We start from the raw sequence: 15,068 nt of genomic DNA, 5'->3' as shown, positions 1-15,068 counted from the left end.
GCAGGTGCACCCATGGACCTATACAATAACTGCCCGTGCACATTTGTGAGTCAAATAATCAAATGCTTAATTTCGTCTTTTCATTCTGGCAGAGGATATATAGAGTCTTTAGCGGCTGATTGTCCAAACGCAATTCTTGAGTAAACTCATATTCAACCCCAAGAATTGTGTATGGACATCTGTTGCTGCAGACTCACATTCGTCACTGCTGTCTTTGGCCAAGCGCCACATCCGAAATTGTGGGCCTCTAGAAAAAAAACACCCCAAACCCCACAAAGACACCAGTAGAAATGGCTTAAATCTCGTTTTGTTTTGTATCTGTCTCGTTTCAGGTAAGGGACAAACCACATTTATGCATGATATGTAGAAAAAGTCGCGAGACTGGGATAATAAAGTGGAGGAAACCGCATTCTGCCTCATGTAATGTGTTTTTCGGGCTGTGTGCTGTGGTTGGCCCGATTGGTATTTACACTTTGTCGAAGATCTAATCAAGACTGTTTGTTTTAAATGGCAAATATCGACTGGAAGCATCAATGTATTGACTGTCTTTGGCAAATAGGAGAAAGCAGTAAGTTGAGAGCTCAGAGAGTGAGGCCTGTATGCAGCATGCACGCTGTGGATGAGACGAGCCATTGCTAAAAAACCATCGGGTACATTAAGCAGTGAACGGGTTTAATAGACAGACTTTAAGGTTTAACGTTTTCGTTTACCATATAAACTACACGTAATGGAAAATAGCAACAACAATTCCTAAAAATTTATTAATAAACTGAAAACACATCTACAGCACATTATCTCTAAGTAGGGCTCAGCAGACTAAACTCAAGTATCTATTGCTTCCACCACAAGATTCTACGTTGTTTATTTATGTCAAGGTGTAGTAGTATTATATAAAAAATATATATATAGAAAACAAAGAAAAGCAGGGCTTGATGGTGTCAAATATCTGGAGCCAAACAGCGTCATTCATAAATCACGTGGGGCACTTCTTGGCCCATTGGATGCTTCGACGTTATTGTTTTGTTCATAAAGAATAAAACTATACCCACTTCAAAAATAATGCGATTATTTTACTGAACTATCCATAGGTTTTTTTTTTAAATTCATAAATATTTACAAAAATGAATTTATAACTTTAACATTTTCGAGCAATACAACCTAGAAACTGTTTAATTCTACATTTGTCAAAAATCATGGAAAATTGCTCATAATTTAATTTCAAAATATGAGCATTTTTTCCTCTTTCTCTCCATCTCTTTTGTCTGCCTGTCTTTCACTCACTCCCTCTCTCTTACACACACACACACACACACACACACACACACACACACACACACACACACACAGTATTGTTGAACATTAAAGACTAACCTCACTTAATTCCAGGGGATTAGTGCATCATGTTTGCTCTTATATAAACGCTTCTGTGTCCAACGCAGGGGACATACAGAGGACAAGTATGTTCTCCTGCTTGACATATTGAGAGAGCGTTTTTATTGTAATTTATTACTATCTATTTTACAAAACACTCTAAAATAATCATTTTAAAACAGAGTGGCTGGTGTAATGTCTTCGAACAGTAAACCAGTAACAATTACTCATGTAAAAAAACGAAAAGAAAAAAAACTATTTTATTAGCAATCCATAGACTTAGTGTTTTGCTATTGTGGTGGTAAGCGACTTAGTATTATAACGTGGCGATAGACTCTAATGCCTTCTTTTTATTTTATTTTATTTTTTTAAATTTCGAAGACGATGAAGTAAGTTTTGATTGGCTTAAGTGAAATGTGTATTCCCGCTTTCTCTCTATGGTGTAATCAAAAAATAGAGCAAATTTTGTTTCTTTTTTTTTTTCATCACAATATAAACTTACATGCGATAAAACTACATAGAAAACAAAGTATTAGCTTGACATTTACAAAGCGAAAGAAAAAAGAAAAGCAAGAGGAAAAAATATGGCAAAAATTCGTATATTATTTTCAAAATATAATTTTTTTAACCATGTTGTCAGGTTGATGTAAAATGAACAATCGCGTAAATAAGGCTTTTATGTTTGTTCGCCATTGTTTACTAAGTAGGTGTTTACCTGAGAAAGAGAGAGAGCTTCAGCTTTTTATTTCCACTGTTATAACCAGAGCTGTGAAGCCAGGTCGACTCTCCCACCGTGCAGCAGCAGCATCCTCCACAGTGAGCTAGTCACTGTGCACACTTACCTATATACAGAAATGTAGGCCCAGGTAGCTCTCCAAACCTCAGGTGTTTTTCACCGGATGCACTCATAATCCACATATCAAAGTAGCTACAAACCAGATTTAACTAACCAGCCAAAGATAACCAGAATTTATCTCCACAACTTTACATATCCTTGATATTTAAAGACAAATGATTTATTCGAGCAACAAGCTCTGTTTGTCTCCTCACATTAAACCCCTGTCTCTCTTTGCACACACACACACACACACACACACACACACACACACACACACACACACACACACACACACACATTGCTGAGTACATCATCCTCGGCCAGCACTAGCTGACACAGTGCAACGTTTTCTCCTCTCTAACCCCCTCACAGCCTCATTAGCATTTCCTTTCTGCCGGCCATTATAGGCTAGTTTCCCGTTGCAAATCGGACTCCACAACCGCGAAAAGGTTTTAGGTCGCCCCGGGCGTTCAAGGGAGGGCAGCCCGGAGGCTAGACCTCGACCTCCCGCAGTGGTGCTGTAGTTCACACCCCACCCACCACCTTCACCACACACACACAAACATATATGTTACACGCACACACCCCCACCCCCTTCTTATGAATATTCTCCATGAGTTTGGTTATATGAAGGTAAAATCTCTCCCAAGTGTAGTCTAATCAGCCTAAAAATGCGCTGGGAACACACGAGCTGGTCTCAAATCGATCACGTATAAGCTATCATCAGGGATTATCGAAGCGTGATGTAAAACCCTCACTGTGTTAAACATTTGGATAGGCGGCCCCTGTGCGTGATACCACCTTGCAGCCAAAAAATGGACTCCGCTGGAGGAGGGAGATTTTGCAATTGGCAGAAGTAGTAAGACACATTGTGCTTTTGGAATTTGTAACAAAAAATTATACAAATAACACAAATAGAAAAAGGTGCGATATTAATTGCCTAAACACACAGTGACTTGATTTATGATACGAGGTCGATCGCTACGGGAAAAAAGGTAATTTCTAGCGATTTATGCGGTATTTGTAAATTTAAAACGACAGCTGTGATAGTGTACAAATTTATATAAAGAACGTCTTCTTTACTTTAGTTTTTTGGTAGCATTTTTCTGTCGTCTAGGTTTAGAACCCCTCACCCCCCAAAAAACAAGCCAAAAAAAAAAAAAAAAAAAATCCTGATAAACTGAATGTTGAAACAGGGGGGGGGGGGGGAAGTAGCAGAAAAAATGTGACAGAAACTGTGGTACAAATAGATGTATATATTAAAACGAAGGACAATTTTAAAGACAATGAAATTGTAAAAAAATGTAAAAAAAAGGAAAAAAAATTAACCTTTTTTTTTTTAGACATTTAGGGCAAAATACATTGAGGAAAAACATTTCATAAAAGGTTTACATGAGATTAAAAAAATGCTCTCAAGGGGATACAAATACGTTTTTAGGAAGTAATAGACTTGTCAAATACAAACAAACATGTAACTGGCTGTTTGTATATGAACACATTGACAGCAACATAACAAATATGTAAGCATATTAAATATCTTTGAGTTGGTTTTAATTGTTTACATATTTATAAACACTTAAAGCACAGTCAGTGTGTAATAAACCATTTATTAAATGTTAATACATTGCTCTGAAACACTAATGGAAGAGGGAGTAACGTGTGGGTTTTTTTTCCTAAAGTGGTGATTTGCAGCTAATTTTTAACCTTCAGGACAGACATGCAGGAAGAGTGTCTGCATGGAGATGAAGGCAGACCCAGTAAGTGTAGATTACTGATATTGGTGCCTGGGAGATGGCCAGTGCAACCAGGATTTGTATCGCTTCCCATTACACCAGTCTAACAGTTTCCATCTTTCTATATGAGAATTTCTCCTCATTCCCATAAAACATCATCAATCCTCTCAGTTGTCGCTGGGCAGGTTGACACATCTGCAACATCCAATAGGGTGATGTGATGCTGGGATGTGGTGGTGGTGGGGCAGTAAGAAGAGATGATGTTGTGAAAAGGCTGAACTGTTAGGAAACATTTAAAATCCTTGCCTTCTTCTTTTTTAAAAAAAAAAATGTTTTTATCCTCCATGAAGAGTAGAAATAAACACAACGTTGTCTTGGTCTTGTAGTTGATAGTCCAGTTCCCCCTGAGGTGTAGAAAACACACAAAATAACTGAGAATCAAAAAATCTGCACAAGTCGCTGAAGAAAAAGCTGCGTTTATTAAAATAAATGTGTGAATCGCTCCTGTTCCCACTGGGGTCCAATCAATGCCAAACTTTTCATTTACATCCCATCCCGAGTCTTGTAATTGAATCAATTCATTTAAACTGTAGTGTTCAGGCTGTGTGTTCATGTAAATATGAGTTCAGATAAGAGACCCCAAGGACAATCTTTCCCCGCAGCTTCTTCCTGATTATATGAAACATTAACACACTGAAAAAATAAAAACAAAACAAACAACCAAACAAGTCAACTTTCCACATCCCCCATCTTTTTTTTGCATTTTTAGTTTTGAAGATGCAAGCATATGTAATCTCAAATAATTTGAAATTAAATGCAGTGAAATTCACGAGAAACAATTTTACATATTGTTAGGACACACACACACACACACACACACACACACACACATTCTGACAGTAAACATAACTTCCCAGTGCTCACCATCAGTTCCCAGTCTGCATCATTGATAAGTACCAGGATCCCAGGCCTCCTGTGGGAAAACACAACACCATTTTCAGTCAGACGTATCTCCCAAAGGCAACGCAGATTCAACCACAGGCACACACGTGTGTAAAAGGTAGAAACAGGTAGCTCGCTCTCATTTCATACATGCTGTACACAAACATTTCATCAATTTACTACAAAAATACATTAATAAATAAACACCTAAAAAAACCTAAAATAAAAACAAAAGAGATAAAAATCCCAATATTTAAAATAAAAAATATAATAAAGTATTGCACAAAGATGAAAATCTTTAAAGCAGAAGTCGAAACTATGGGATTTTTATGTTTTTCCTCCCAAATTTCAATCTGTAATAACAATTATAAAAAACGACTATAATGTTTTACACACAGGTTTATTAAAATATGTACATATTTTTAAAAAAATAAAATAATAACTATTGTCAACTACAGATTTGTGTTGGTGCATGGCATGGGGATTTCTTTGACAGAGGCTGACAAACTCTACTAATATCATTCACGGACAACACATTTAAAAAGCGATGAATTCTGCCGAACGTCAAAATCTATGCAGAGACAGGAAGCAATCAAATCAGCTTTTTATCATTATTATTTTTAAGTCTTAAAATGATAAAATGACTATTGAGTATTACATGTCAGAGATATGTGTGAGATTTCCATGTTACAGCCATGGTGACTCACAACCCCCCCACTTTGCTTCTGTTCTTATTGCTGCTAATGTAATATACTGTCTATCTGAAGTGATTTATTTACAAATATGTAATTAATATTTTTACATATTGATCTTATTGTTACAAGTATTATCTGTCATAATTCCTCAAAAACCGAACGTGATAAGAGAAGGTAGAAAATGAGGATATAAAAAAAAGAAAATGTAAATGAAAATTATCAGGGCCCCAAAAATAACAACAACAAACAAATTTAAAACAATTGTCATAATTGTGAACGATTACAGACAACTGTCTTTTAATAAAAGATGCTAATGTGGGTTTTTTTCTTTACTGAAGAGATAACTAAGTCACAATGCCTGTGATCATCTGTCCTTTATCCACCTCTTAGATGCTCTGTGAGAGGAACCTGCGAGAACAAATACACATTTGCAAAAGCATGCATGCACACCCAAAACAAAGCTGTGCTGACAAAGAACAAAAGAGTAAAAGAGAAGCTTGTAAACTATATCACACACACAGGATCCATGGAGCATTTTAAAAGATAATGAAGCAGCACCTTAATGATGGTTTGCTCAGAAAACAATGTGTGCTGCAAGCATAAAGCACACACAAACACACATCTCTTCTATAAGGTTTATAGGTAACCCGTCTTTTTCTCCATTCACTGGTTAGATGGTGCTATAAATAGTCCTGCACAAAGGCAGCTGTAAAAGTCAGCCAATCCTATAAGGCTGCTGTGAGCCCACGATCCACACACACACACAAACACGTGTGTGCATACAAGCACAAATACACAAGCATGTGTGATGCGTGTGCACAGGTAATCATCTTACTGAAACCTACAACCTGAAGGCTAGACTCTCCCCCCTCAACATTTCAGCAGTTTTAGCTGCTGGAAAGATTTTTTTTTTTAAAGCCCCCCTACACACTGTTCCCAAAATGCAAAAATGCTCCCGTAGAGTTATTCTGATCATGTCTGAAAGTTTGTTTGTTGTTTTTTTTTTTTTCAAATGACAGTGTAATGTAATGAATTACATATCTACTTCAGGTGTGTCCAGTGCACTCACACAGAGTCTCCTTGGACGAACAGCTCAGGTCGTTCCTTCAGCAGGTTCCTTTGGATCCAGACCAGCAGCTGCTTCATGTCCCCTAGAAAACACACAAACACACACACATGACTTCACAAGACGTTGCATTGACTTGCATTCATGTCCTGGAGAATTACCCTAAGCCTAACCATAACTAATATTTACTTAAACTAAAGAGAGACTGCTTACTAAAATGCAATGCTTTACATATTGAAGACTTATTTTTGTGCCCAAAACAGAGGCAGGTCCCCACTGTGTGACTGTGTAAACAGATTTATGTCTTATGTGCGCACACACACACACACACACACACACACACACACGCAGACGACAGGGGTCATAGAGATCAAGGGTTAAGGGTCAAGGTGCATGATTCCAGCCCCCTGGTCGATGTGACGCGACAGAGGCACCAGAAGGGACAGGAAGTGTGTGTGTGTGTAGGTGCATGTATATTTATGAGTGTATGTGTATGTTGGGGGGAAGGAGAGGACACTGAAAATGGGGGAAGGTTGTCTGATGTCAATGGCCAAGAGCAACATTTTTCACCTTGGTAGAAAGAAATAAAAGAAATTATTTTAGTGTATAAATGATCAAATGGACAATCTAAAGCCTGAAATTTCATTGTATTAACTGAAATGTGTTATTTCATTATATTAAAATAGTAAGGAAAAATGTAAATACATAGATTTTTTTCAAATCATGTAAGACTAATATCAATTTATCTGAAACTTTGTAATTAAGGTGATTTGTTTTGTAAGTACTAAACAAACAAAATCAAACGCAAAACCAGATTTTCAGAGTAGCAACTTTGCTGTCACACATTAAATGCAATGTCTGAGCTTGAACATCAGCGTTACTTGAATTTTCTATGAGTCTGACCTCTTGAACAATCAGATTGACCTTCCCTCAACAAAAGCCTGAGCTAATGACAGCCCCAAAAGCCAACGGCAACGAGAGGTTTTAGAGTAAATCCCTGCTAAATGAATAACAATGAATATATATTAGAGTTATGGCTCTCTTTAACGTTAAGATTCAAGGTGTCTGGGCGTTAGCTGGGGTTTGTTTAAATATGGTGCACTGATCTAACGTGAGCACACAAAACTGCAACAGAAGTAAAACACGCACACAATCGCAGAAATTTATTGTTTTTTCTTATGAGTGTTTTCTGGTTATGTGTCTGCGTGTTTGTGTGTGTCCGATCAAAGCTGTCTACTTGACGTACATTGGGGTTGTCGAATCGTGAAAACAATTCAGAGCCAATCTGCAATCGCTGGTAGCCATATGATACACACAGACGCCCTATCAACTAAGCAGAAATGGCCTCCTTGACCAGTTTACACAGGAGCGAATGAACAGAGGAGACGAGGGGACGGAAATGTACAAGGAAAAAGGGAGAGAAATAAACAGTGCAGAGGAAGAACAAATACTCCAAAGCGAGGAGGAGTGCGGCAGCACATATGAGGATGAGTGGATGACAATGAGTCCTCCAAAGCCAGGTGTAAAGAGAAGAATCTGTACCAGGTAGGCAATGAATCACTCAGAGATCCGAGAGTTTAGACGGATCAAAGGCAGAGCTAAAAATCATAATAACACGGCACAAAGGCTGCAGGCTTTACATTAAACAGACTCAGAAAATGCAAGCAAAATACTGAACGATCACAGGGAGGCACATTTGGATTTGCTTTACTTTTTTCAATGCATTATTCTGCTCATTTATAATGCACACTTTCAGTTAGCATTTAGCAGGATCCAGGGTAAGAGATTACACAGAGACAGGCATTGCAATGGGGCTCATGTGCTACTATATGACAAAAAGAGTTCAGGGTTTAATTATTCTTTCATAAAATCAAGATTAAACAACAGTGACTGAATAAAGTAACACATAAAAAATAACACTAACATATATATAAATACATTAAAACATTGAGATTTGCAAAGGCATAAAACGTGATGCATAAGATCTTTGGGAGTGAGGTCAGGCACGTGCAGTTTCAAGCCTGTGTGCAGGTTAATTGTAGAGCTGTCTGCCAACTCAGTAGTATAATGACAGAGCTAGTTCTCTGTGGTTGCAGGACTTCATATAAAAAAAGAAATAGCTCCCCCTTTGCAACATGTGCACACACACACACACACAAAATGTACAAGGCAGGGAATATTGACCTGCACCTCTGTGGGGCTAAAAACAGAACTAATCACTACAGCAGTCATAACTCCTTCTTTGTGGTGACTCCTTTCTTTACACTCCTGCCTGCCTTTGACTATTAGTATTTTTCCCCACCATTACCTCTTATTCACGCTTTCATCCTCTCAGCCATTTACTTTTTTCTTTGGCTCTCTCTTTCTGCATCTCTCTCTTTCTCACCCACACATACACTCATAAAAGCACTCTTCCCCCTCTTTCACTTCACATTTTTTGCCTCTTATATTCCAGTCTTTAAACAAACAGGCAAACATACTAAAAGTTTCACTTAGAAAATAAAGCAGGGTTGCTTTAGCTCAATATACAGATTAGTGATAATTCAGACTTTAATCAATTAAGCGCTTTTTTTTATTTATTTATTTTTAAGAGGAAACATCAGGCACTGCCTTTTCAATCGATTTCTTGTAAAATGTTACACAGGCCTACAAATATAAATCAACCCCAGCCTGAACCCAAAAGAAAGACTTATATGGATGCAGTGCTTTACAGTTAAGAGACAATGTATAGAAATTAGGTTGGGAGATGAAAAAGGAAAAGATGGAGGTTGTGGAGAAGCTTCGAGGTTCAGGCTTTACGGTCCAGGTAGAGGGGAAAAGAAAATGAGGGACCAAACAGACAAGGCAGAGAGAAAGTGCGTCACAAGCTCGTAATGCATCCTGGGATTGCGGCGTTGCGTGGGCGAAAAGCAGACACAGAGGGAGGGGAGAGAAAGGGCGCCATTTTGATGTCGATTTAAAACCATTGCTGCTTTTTCCTTTCCTTTGGTGCCGGTCTTTTTTAATTTTTTGCTTTTCTGCCTTTGTGCAATTACGACAATCGTGCGAGTGGGATGAGCTATCCATCTTTTTGCTGATGTGACGGGCAAAAATGGCGTGGTCCTTAGACTATGGGGGTTTTGTTGCGTGAGAGAGGGTGAGATAGAGAAAGAGAGGGGGTGGGGTTTTTCAGTTGAGGGTCATCAATCACCGGCTGGGGTCAAAAAAGAAATACGAAGGATTCAGAACCCATTATATCTGTCCCAGTTGCACCCTCTCTGAACCCACACGCACTCTCACGCACACACTCAGACGTCTGCTGGTTTGTAGCAACATTTCCAGGATCAGCAAACCTACTGAGCGAAGCTATGCCTAACATCACGAGAACAGAGGCGAGTAGTGTTCTGTCAGAATGTGTGTACACCTGTGTCTTTAAAACCCAGAGCTATGCTATAAAGCAAAACATCACCTCTTTCTTTCTCTCTCACTCTCACTCTCACACACACACACACACACACACACACACACACACACACACACACACACACACACACACACACACACACACACACACACACACACACACACACAGGGGTCAGCTGGCACAGCAAGGTCACATGAAGCTGACATTCCCTGTTCTGGTCAACTTTTGTCTTTTTGTTGTCGTGGTAACGTCAGGACCATGGATGAACACCCTTTGTTTAAACAAATACCAAAGACACATATTTCTCTGGTTTGTCCGCCATTTCTGTGACACGCACACATGTGTTTTCAATAAATTTACTACTCATTTTAACCTCTAAGAAGCCATATTTTTAATATACTCATTTTCCTCAATGACCCTGGTCCTAAGTTGATTTTCTGGGGAGGAAAAAGTCCAGCTGAAAGCAGGTTTTCCTTTCTTCTAGGCTGAATGACCTGTATTAATCCAATTTGTTTGGAGCCAGAGGTACAAAACTTGCAATGTAGAAATAATCAAATAATCATCTCTTTAAATCCCTGCCTATCCTTTCCAAAGCAAATATTAGACATTTTTGCACATTAAAAAGTTCTCATTAACACATGCACAGGATTACAAATTGCCTGCTGTTAACAAACCAAGGCAGTGCATCTGTGCACTGCTAGACAGAGGACCTGCAGACCACTCATCAAAACAAAGACTGATAAGTGTACAGTTTTTTCTTCAACAGTCAAGCTGTGCTGTATATATAAATGTACCACCATGAACACATATTGGGTACTAGCAGCTTTCTTTGATTTGTCAGAACTCAGAAACAATGGTATGGTCCTTAAGGTTTAATAGACACTGATGCAAACAGTGGAAGTCTTTTAGGCTCTAATTTTGACGTGTACAAACAGGGGACTGGTGATACTTACAAGGTTCTGACTGGCTTGGAAGAGTCACGTGATGCTTCTTCACACCATTAAATAGCAGCTCTGCTCCTCCTCTATACAAAGAAAGAGCAGATATGCAAATAAAGAATGTGTGTGTGGCACTTCATCGAATAACTACCAAAGCTAGGCATTTATAACTTCTACAATTACAATCACATTTAAAATAATTATAACAACATAGTTAGAGAAGGTAGAACAGAAAGGACTTGGGGAGAAAAACATTATTTTAATAGGTAAAACAAAAGACTACAAAACATAGTGTAGAAATAGATGATTACATCTAATGCAGTTTAATTATTATGTAGGGTACTTTTTTTGCAGTCTCTGGCAGATTGATAGTGATTGTAGAGCCAATAAAATCAGACACAGTGACACCGTCACCCCTCAGTGGAGAGGACATAAATCTTATGTAACCTCCACAGGTCTATGAAACAACATTACTTGTGAACTGTGTATATTATCTATACAATTTCTTTGTTTTTCTGCTTTAAAGGTTATGCTGCCAACTTAGGCCCGTGTCTGAATTACCTACTAAAATAAAACTGCTAATCAGTTTCCCCAGCTTTGGTGTTCCTCTTCATCTTTTCAGACTGTTTGTTTACTACTTTTACATTTGGGTCATTGTCACTACTAGTAGTGTTGAGATGATACCTGAACCCTACAGAGGTTACCCAGGTAGTCCAACTCCTCCAGGTTGGCACATCAATACATGCCACTGCCAGAATGTTTGCTCGGTCTCTCAGCCCAGTCCCAAGATCATGGAGGAGATTCCAGGATTCAGGCAGTTACTCTAGGAGAGCTGGACAAGGCCATAGAAGGTCCTTAACACATATCTGGTCATTTGTGCAAGGAGGAACATAGAAAGGACTGCCAGTACCCTGCAACATGACCTCCACCAGGCCACTGATGAGACTGTTTATGCTTCTTTAGTCAGAGACAGACTTCATGAGGGTAGTCCGATGGTCTGACACCCTATATTGGGCCCTGTGCTCTTCGCAGATGAGAGCGGATTCACCCTGTGCACATCTGACAGACATGAAAGGGTCTAGACAAGCCATGCAATACATTATGCCGCCTGTAGCATTGACTAGTTTACTTGTGTGTCAGTGATGGTCTGGGGAGGCATATCCATGGAAGGACCCCAAAGACTTCTACACGCTAGGCAGCCTGACAGCCATTAGATATTAGCATAAAACCTTTGGATCCAGTGTCAGACCCAACACTGATGCAGTAGGTCCTGAGTTTCTGCTGGTGCACAACAATGCCTGGCCTCATGTGGTGAGCATATGAAGGCAGTTCTTTGAGGATGAAGGAATTGATACCACTGACCAGCCCCCACGCTCGCCTGGCCTAAATCCAACAGAACACCTTGAGGACACTATGTTCCATCACCATGTCCAGGAGCTCAGCAATGCTCTGGTCCAGATCTGGGAGGAGATACCCTCAGACACTATCGTCTCACCATCATCTCATTAGGAGCATGCCCCAATGTTGTCAGGTATGCACACAAGCATGTGGGAGCCATACAAATGACCATTTTAAGTTATTTTTAATCACTTTGATTTTCACATTGTCTTTGAATTAAGCCCTTTGTAGGTTGACCATTTTCATTGCATTACATTTTGTTACATTTTTTTGTGGCTAGTGATGCAATACAGCTTCATGGCAGTATTTTCTCTTTTTTCACCATTGCCTCACAGAAAGCCAGGTTCAGATGTAATTTAACTTTCTATGTTTTACCCATGCGTGCACATGTTCTCTCTTGGTATTCCAGCTTCCTCCCAGAGTCCAAAGACATACTGCCATCAGGTTGCAAATGTATTGTCAGTGGATGAAGGCAAGCAATCAGAACTTGACAGTTATTTGCAAGGACCCTGTAAGTGAAACTGCCACTGTGTAGCAGAGCCATCAGATCGTTAGACTGTAGTTTAGGGGGTTTCCTTAAATTTGTCATCTCTTTGCATCATAGAAAATCACATTACGTGTGCTTAGATTTGATATTGCTTTCTTTCAGTTTGCACTTGTATCAGTCTAGGACAGCTAGTCTCAAATCCTTATTTTCTCAAGCAATTCTGACTCTAGCCAAAGTCTGAGGTTCACAGTAGTCGTTGATAGTACTTCTACTGGTTACCTTATACTCAGCACTCTAGATTAATCTTACTTACCGAGTTTGTCAGTCTAGTACCATCATCTGCCAAAAAGTGATTTACAATGTTTCTATATAGACTGTAATGAACAGGATATATGAATTCGTTACATATAAAATAAAGATAAAACAAAGAAATGTTTTGCAAGTATTTTTATGACTGCAATTGTACCTACATCGATCTACCGGTAGTCCTTTTTGGTCACTAATGTTTAGAGAACTGTTATGTTATCTTTATTGCGATGTCTGCTGCCCTCTTGGCCAGATTCATCTTAAAAAATAATACATTTTAATTTCAATGAGACTTCCTACCCGGATTTCAAAAAAAAGATCAAATGAAAGTCTATTTGTTTAAAAAAAAACTGACTGCAGCTTCGTCCTTGTGACAGAAACGCTCTCTCAAGCTCATGTTTAATTGATATCATTCATGAGCGATATGTCACATTGACATATTTTTTTGACAGATTATAGGCAAAAAGTCATCCATAACCATTTAAATTCCAGCAAACTTTTTTTTTTGGAATACCGGAAATTACTTTTTGGTACAACGTTGGGAAAGACTCCGTGCTGAGTAAACGAGTATCAAGCAGTGGAGGAGGCAGTCGGCTGGCAGGACTTTCCGCTATAGCAGTTTTCAGTTGTGCAGCTGAGAGCGTTTTCTCCCTGTTCACACGATAACCGTCTTAAGCTAACAGCGAGGCTCTGTCTGTGTAACTCAGAGACGAACACACACACTCGATAGTCGCTTACCCAAACTCCAGATGAATCGCTATGGACGCTGCCATATTGTCGGCACATGCAGGAAGTATTGGAGGGGGAGTCGGAAATGACGTATTTGGAAGCGGCAAATTATTATCGTTTTCTGTCAAATCACGTGGAGACGTAACCGTCAATCTGTTTAAATCATACATTATTATTATTATTATTATTATTATTATTATTGCGTTGGAAACAAACATATTTATTATTTATTAAACAAACCACTAAAATATGGATTCATATGCAGACTGTAAGTAAACTATACAAACATTTATTTGAATTCCATTAAAAGTTACTAGGTTACTGGTTTTATTAATTTACTTGTTTGTGAACAATTAAATCGGTTACTTTTACTTGATGTAATGATAAGAAGCGGTTTTGAGTTCTTGTGTAGATATGTCTGTCTGTGGACACATTTTGTCAAAGAGCTCAAGTCACAACCTTGCAAGTCAGACTTAAAATATCTTACAGGCGTCTACCTTGGACGTAAATGAAGGCTGAGTTTAAATATGGGTGTGATCCAACTCATGAATTCTGCATGGCAGTACTGGGAGGAGTGGTGGAGGGAAGTAGGAAGGCACCCTTTCCATGTAATGCCACTGTGCCACACACTTTTTGATTTGTAACTCCCTGGAGCATCTTTATCTATCACCTTGGGAGTGTAACAGCTACTGCAAATTGGTAGGTGTATACTCGTATAAGTCAACATGACAGCTGCCACTGTGCAAGATAGTCACAAAAATTTTAAGGAGGGGACTCCAGTTTAGGGGTTTATATTTGAAAGTGTGAATTAAACCTTGTTTAGTTTTTTAGCTGTAGTTAAATGTTTCGTAGTTGTGAAAATTAGAATGTGTTTTAAATTAAAAAATTCTTTATCTACGTTTTGAGTTATTCTCTTGTATATTAAGGCCTTTGAAATGTTTCATATTTGTAAGGCAAATATTACTCCATGCTATTGTTCCCATTTAAAAGCTGATATTCCCTTGTACTTTACCTTATTTTAATTAGAAGGTATTAGTTCTCTCTCGTCAACATGTATTTGCACTCTGCCTATTAATACTAAAGCATGCATAAGCATGGAACTACACTGTCTATTGCACCTTTCACACATGCATCCTCAGTCATGCTGGTGACAGTTCCAGCC

General features: G+C 38.7%; 1 protein-coding gene across 1 annotated transcript; it reads right to left on the bottom strand.

Moving 5' to 3' along the window:
- Positions 1-3,796: 3,796 nt before the first annotated feature.
- On the bottom strand, positions 3,797-13,996 carry urm1 (ubiquitin related modifier 1). Its single transcript, XM_004538300.3, has 5 exons — positions 13,916-13,996; positions 11,002-11,072; positions 6,649-6,730; positions 4,867-4,915; positions 3,797-4,346 (listed from the first exon to the last, which is right to left on the bottom strand). The coding sequence occupies exons 1-5, from the start codon at positions 13,948-13,950 to the stop codon at positions 4,278-4,280; spliced, it is 306 nt and encodes a 101-aa protein (XP_004538357.1). The 5' UTR covers positions 13,951-13,996; the 3' UTR covers positions 3,797-4,277.
- Between the last annotated feature and the right edge of the window lie 1,072 nt (positions 13,997-15,068).

This window comes from Maylandia zebra, linkage group LG7 (assembly GCF_041146795.1).
Source record: "Maylandia zebra isolate NMK-2024a linkage group LG7, Mzebra_GT3a, whole genome shotgun sequence".
Classification (NCBI taxonomy): domain Eukaryota; kingdom Metazoa; phylum Chordata; class Actinopteri; order Cichliformes; family Cichlidae; genus Maylandia; species Maylandia zebra.
The sequence above is the reverse complement of the archived record's forward strand: the minus strand, read 5'-3'. Positions and strand labels throughout refer to the sequence as shown.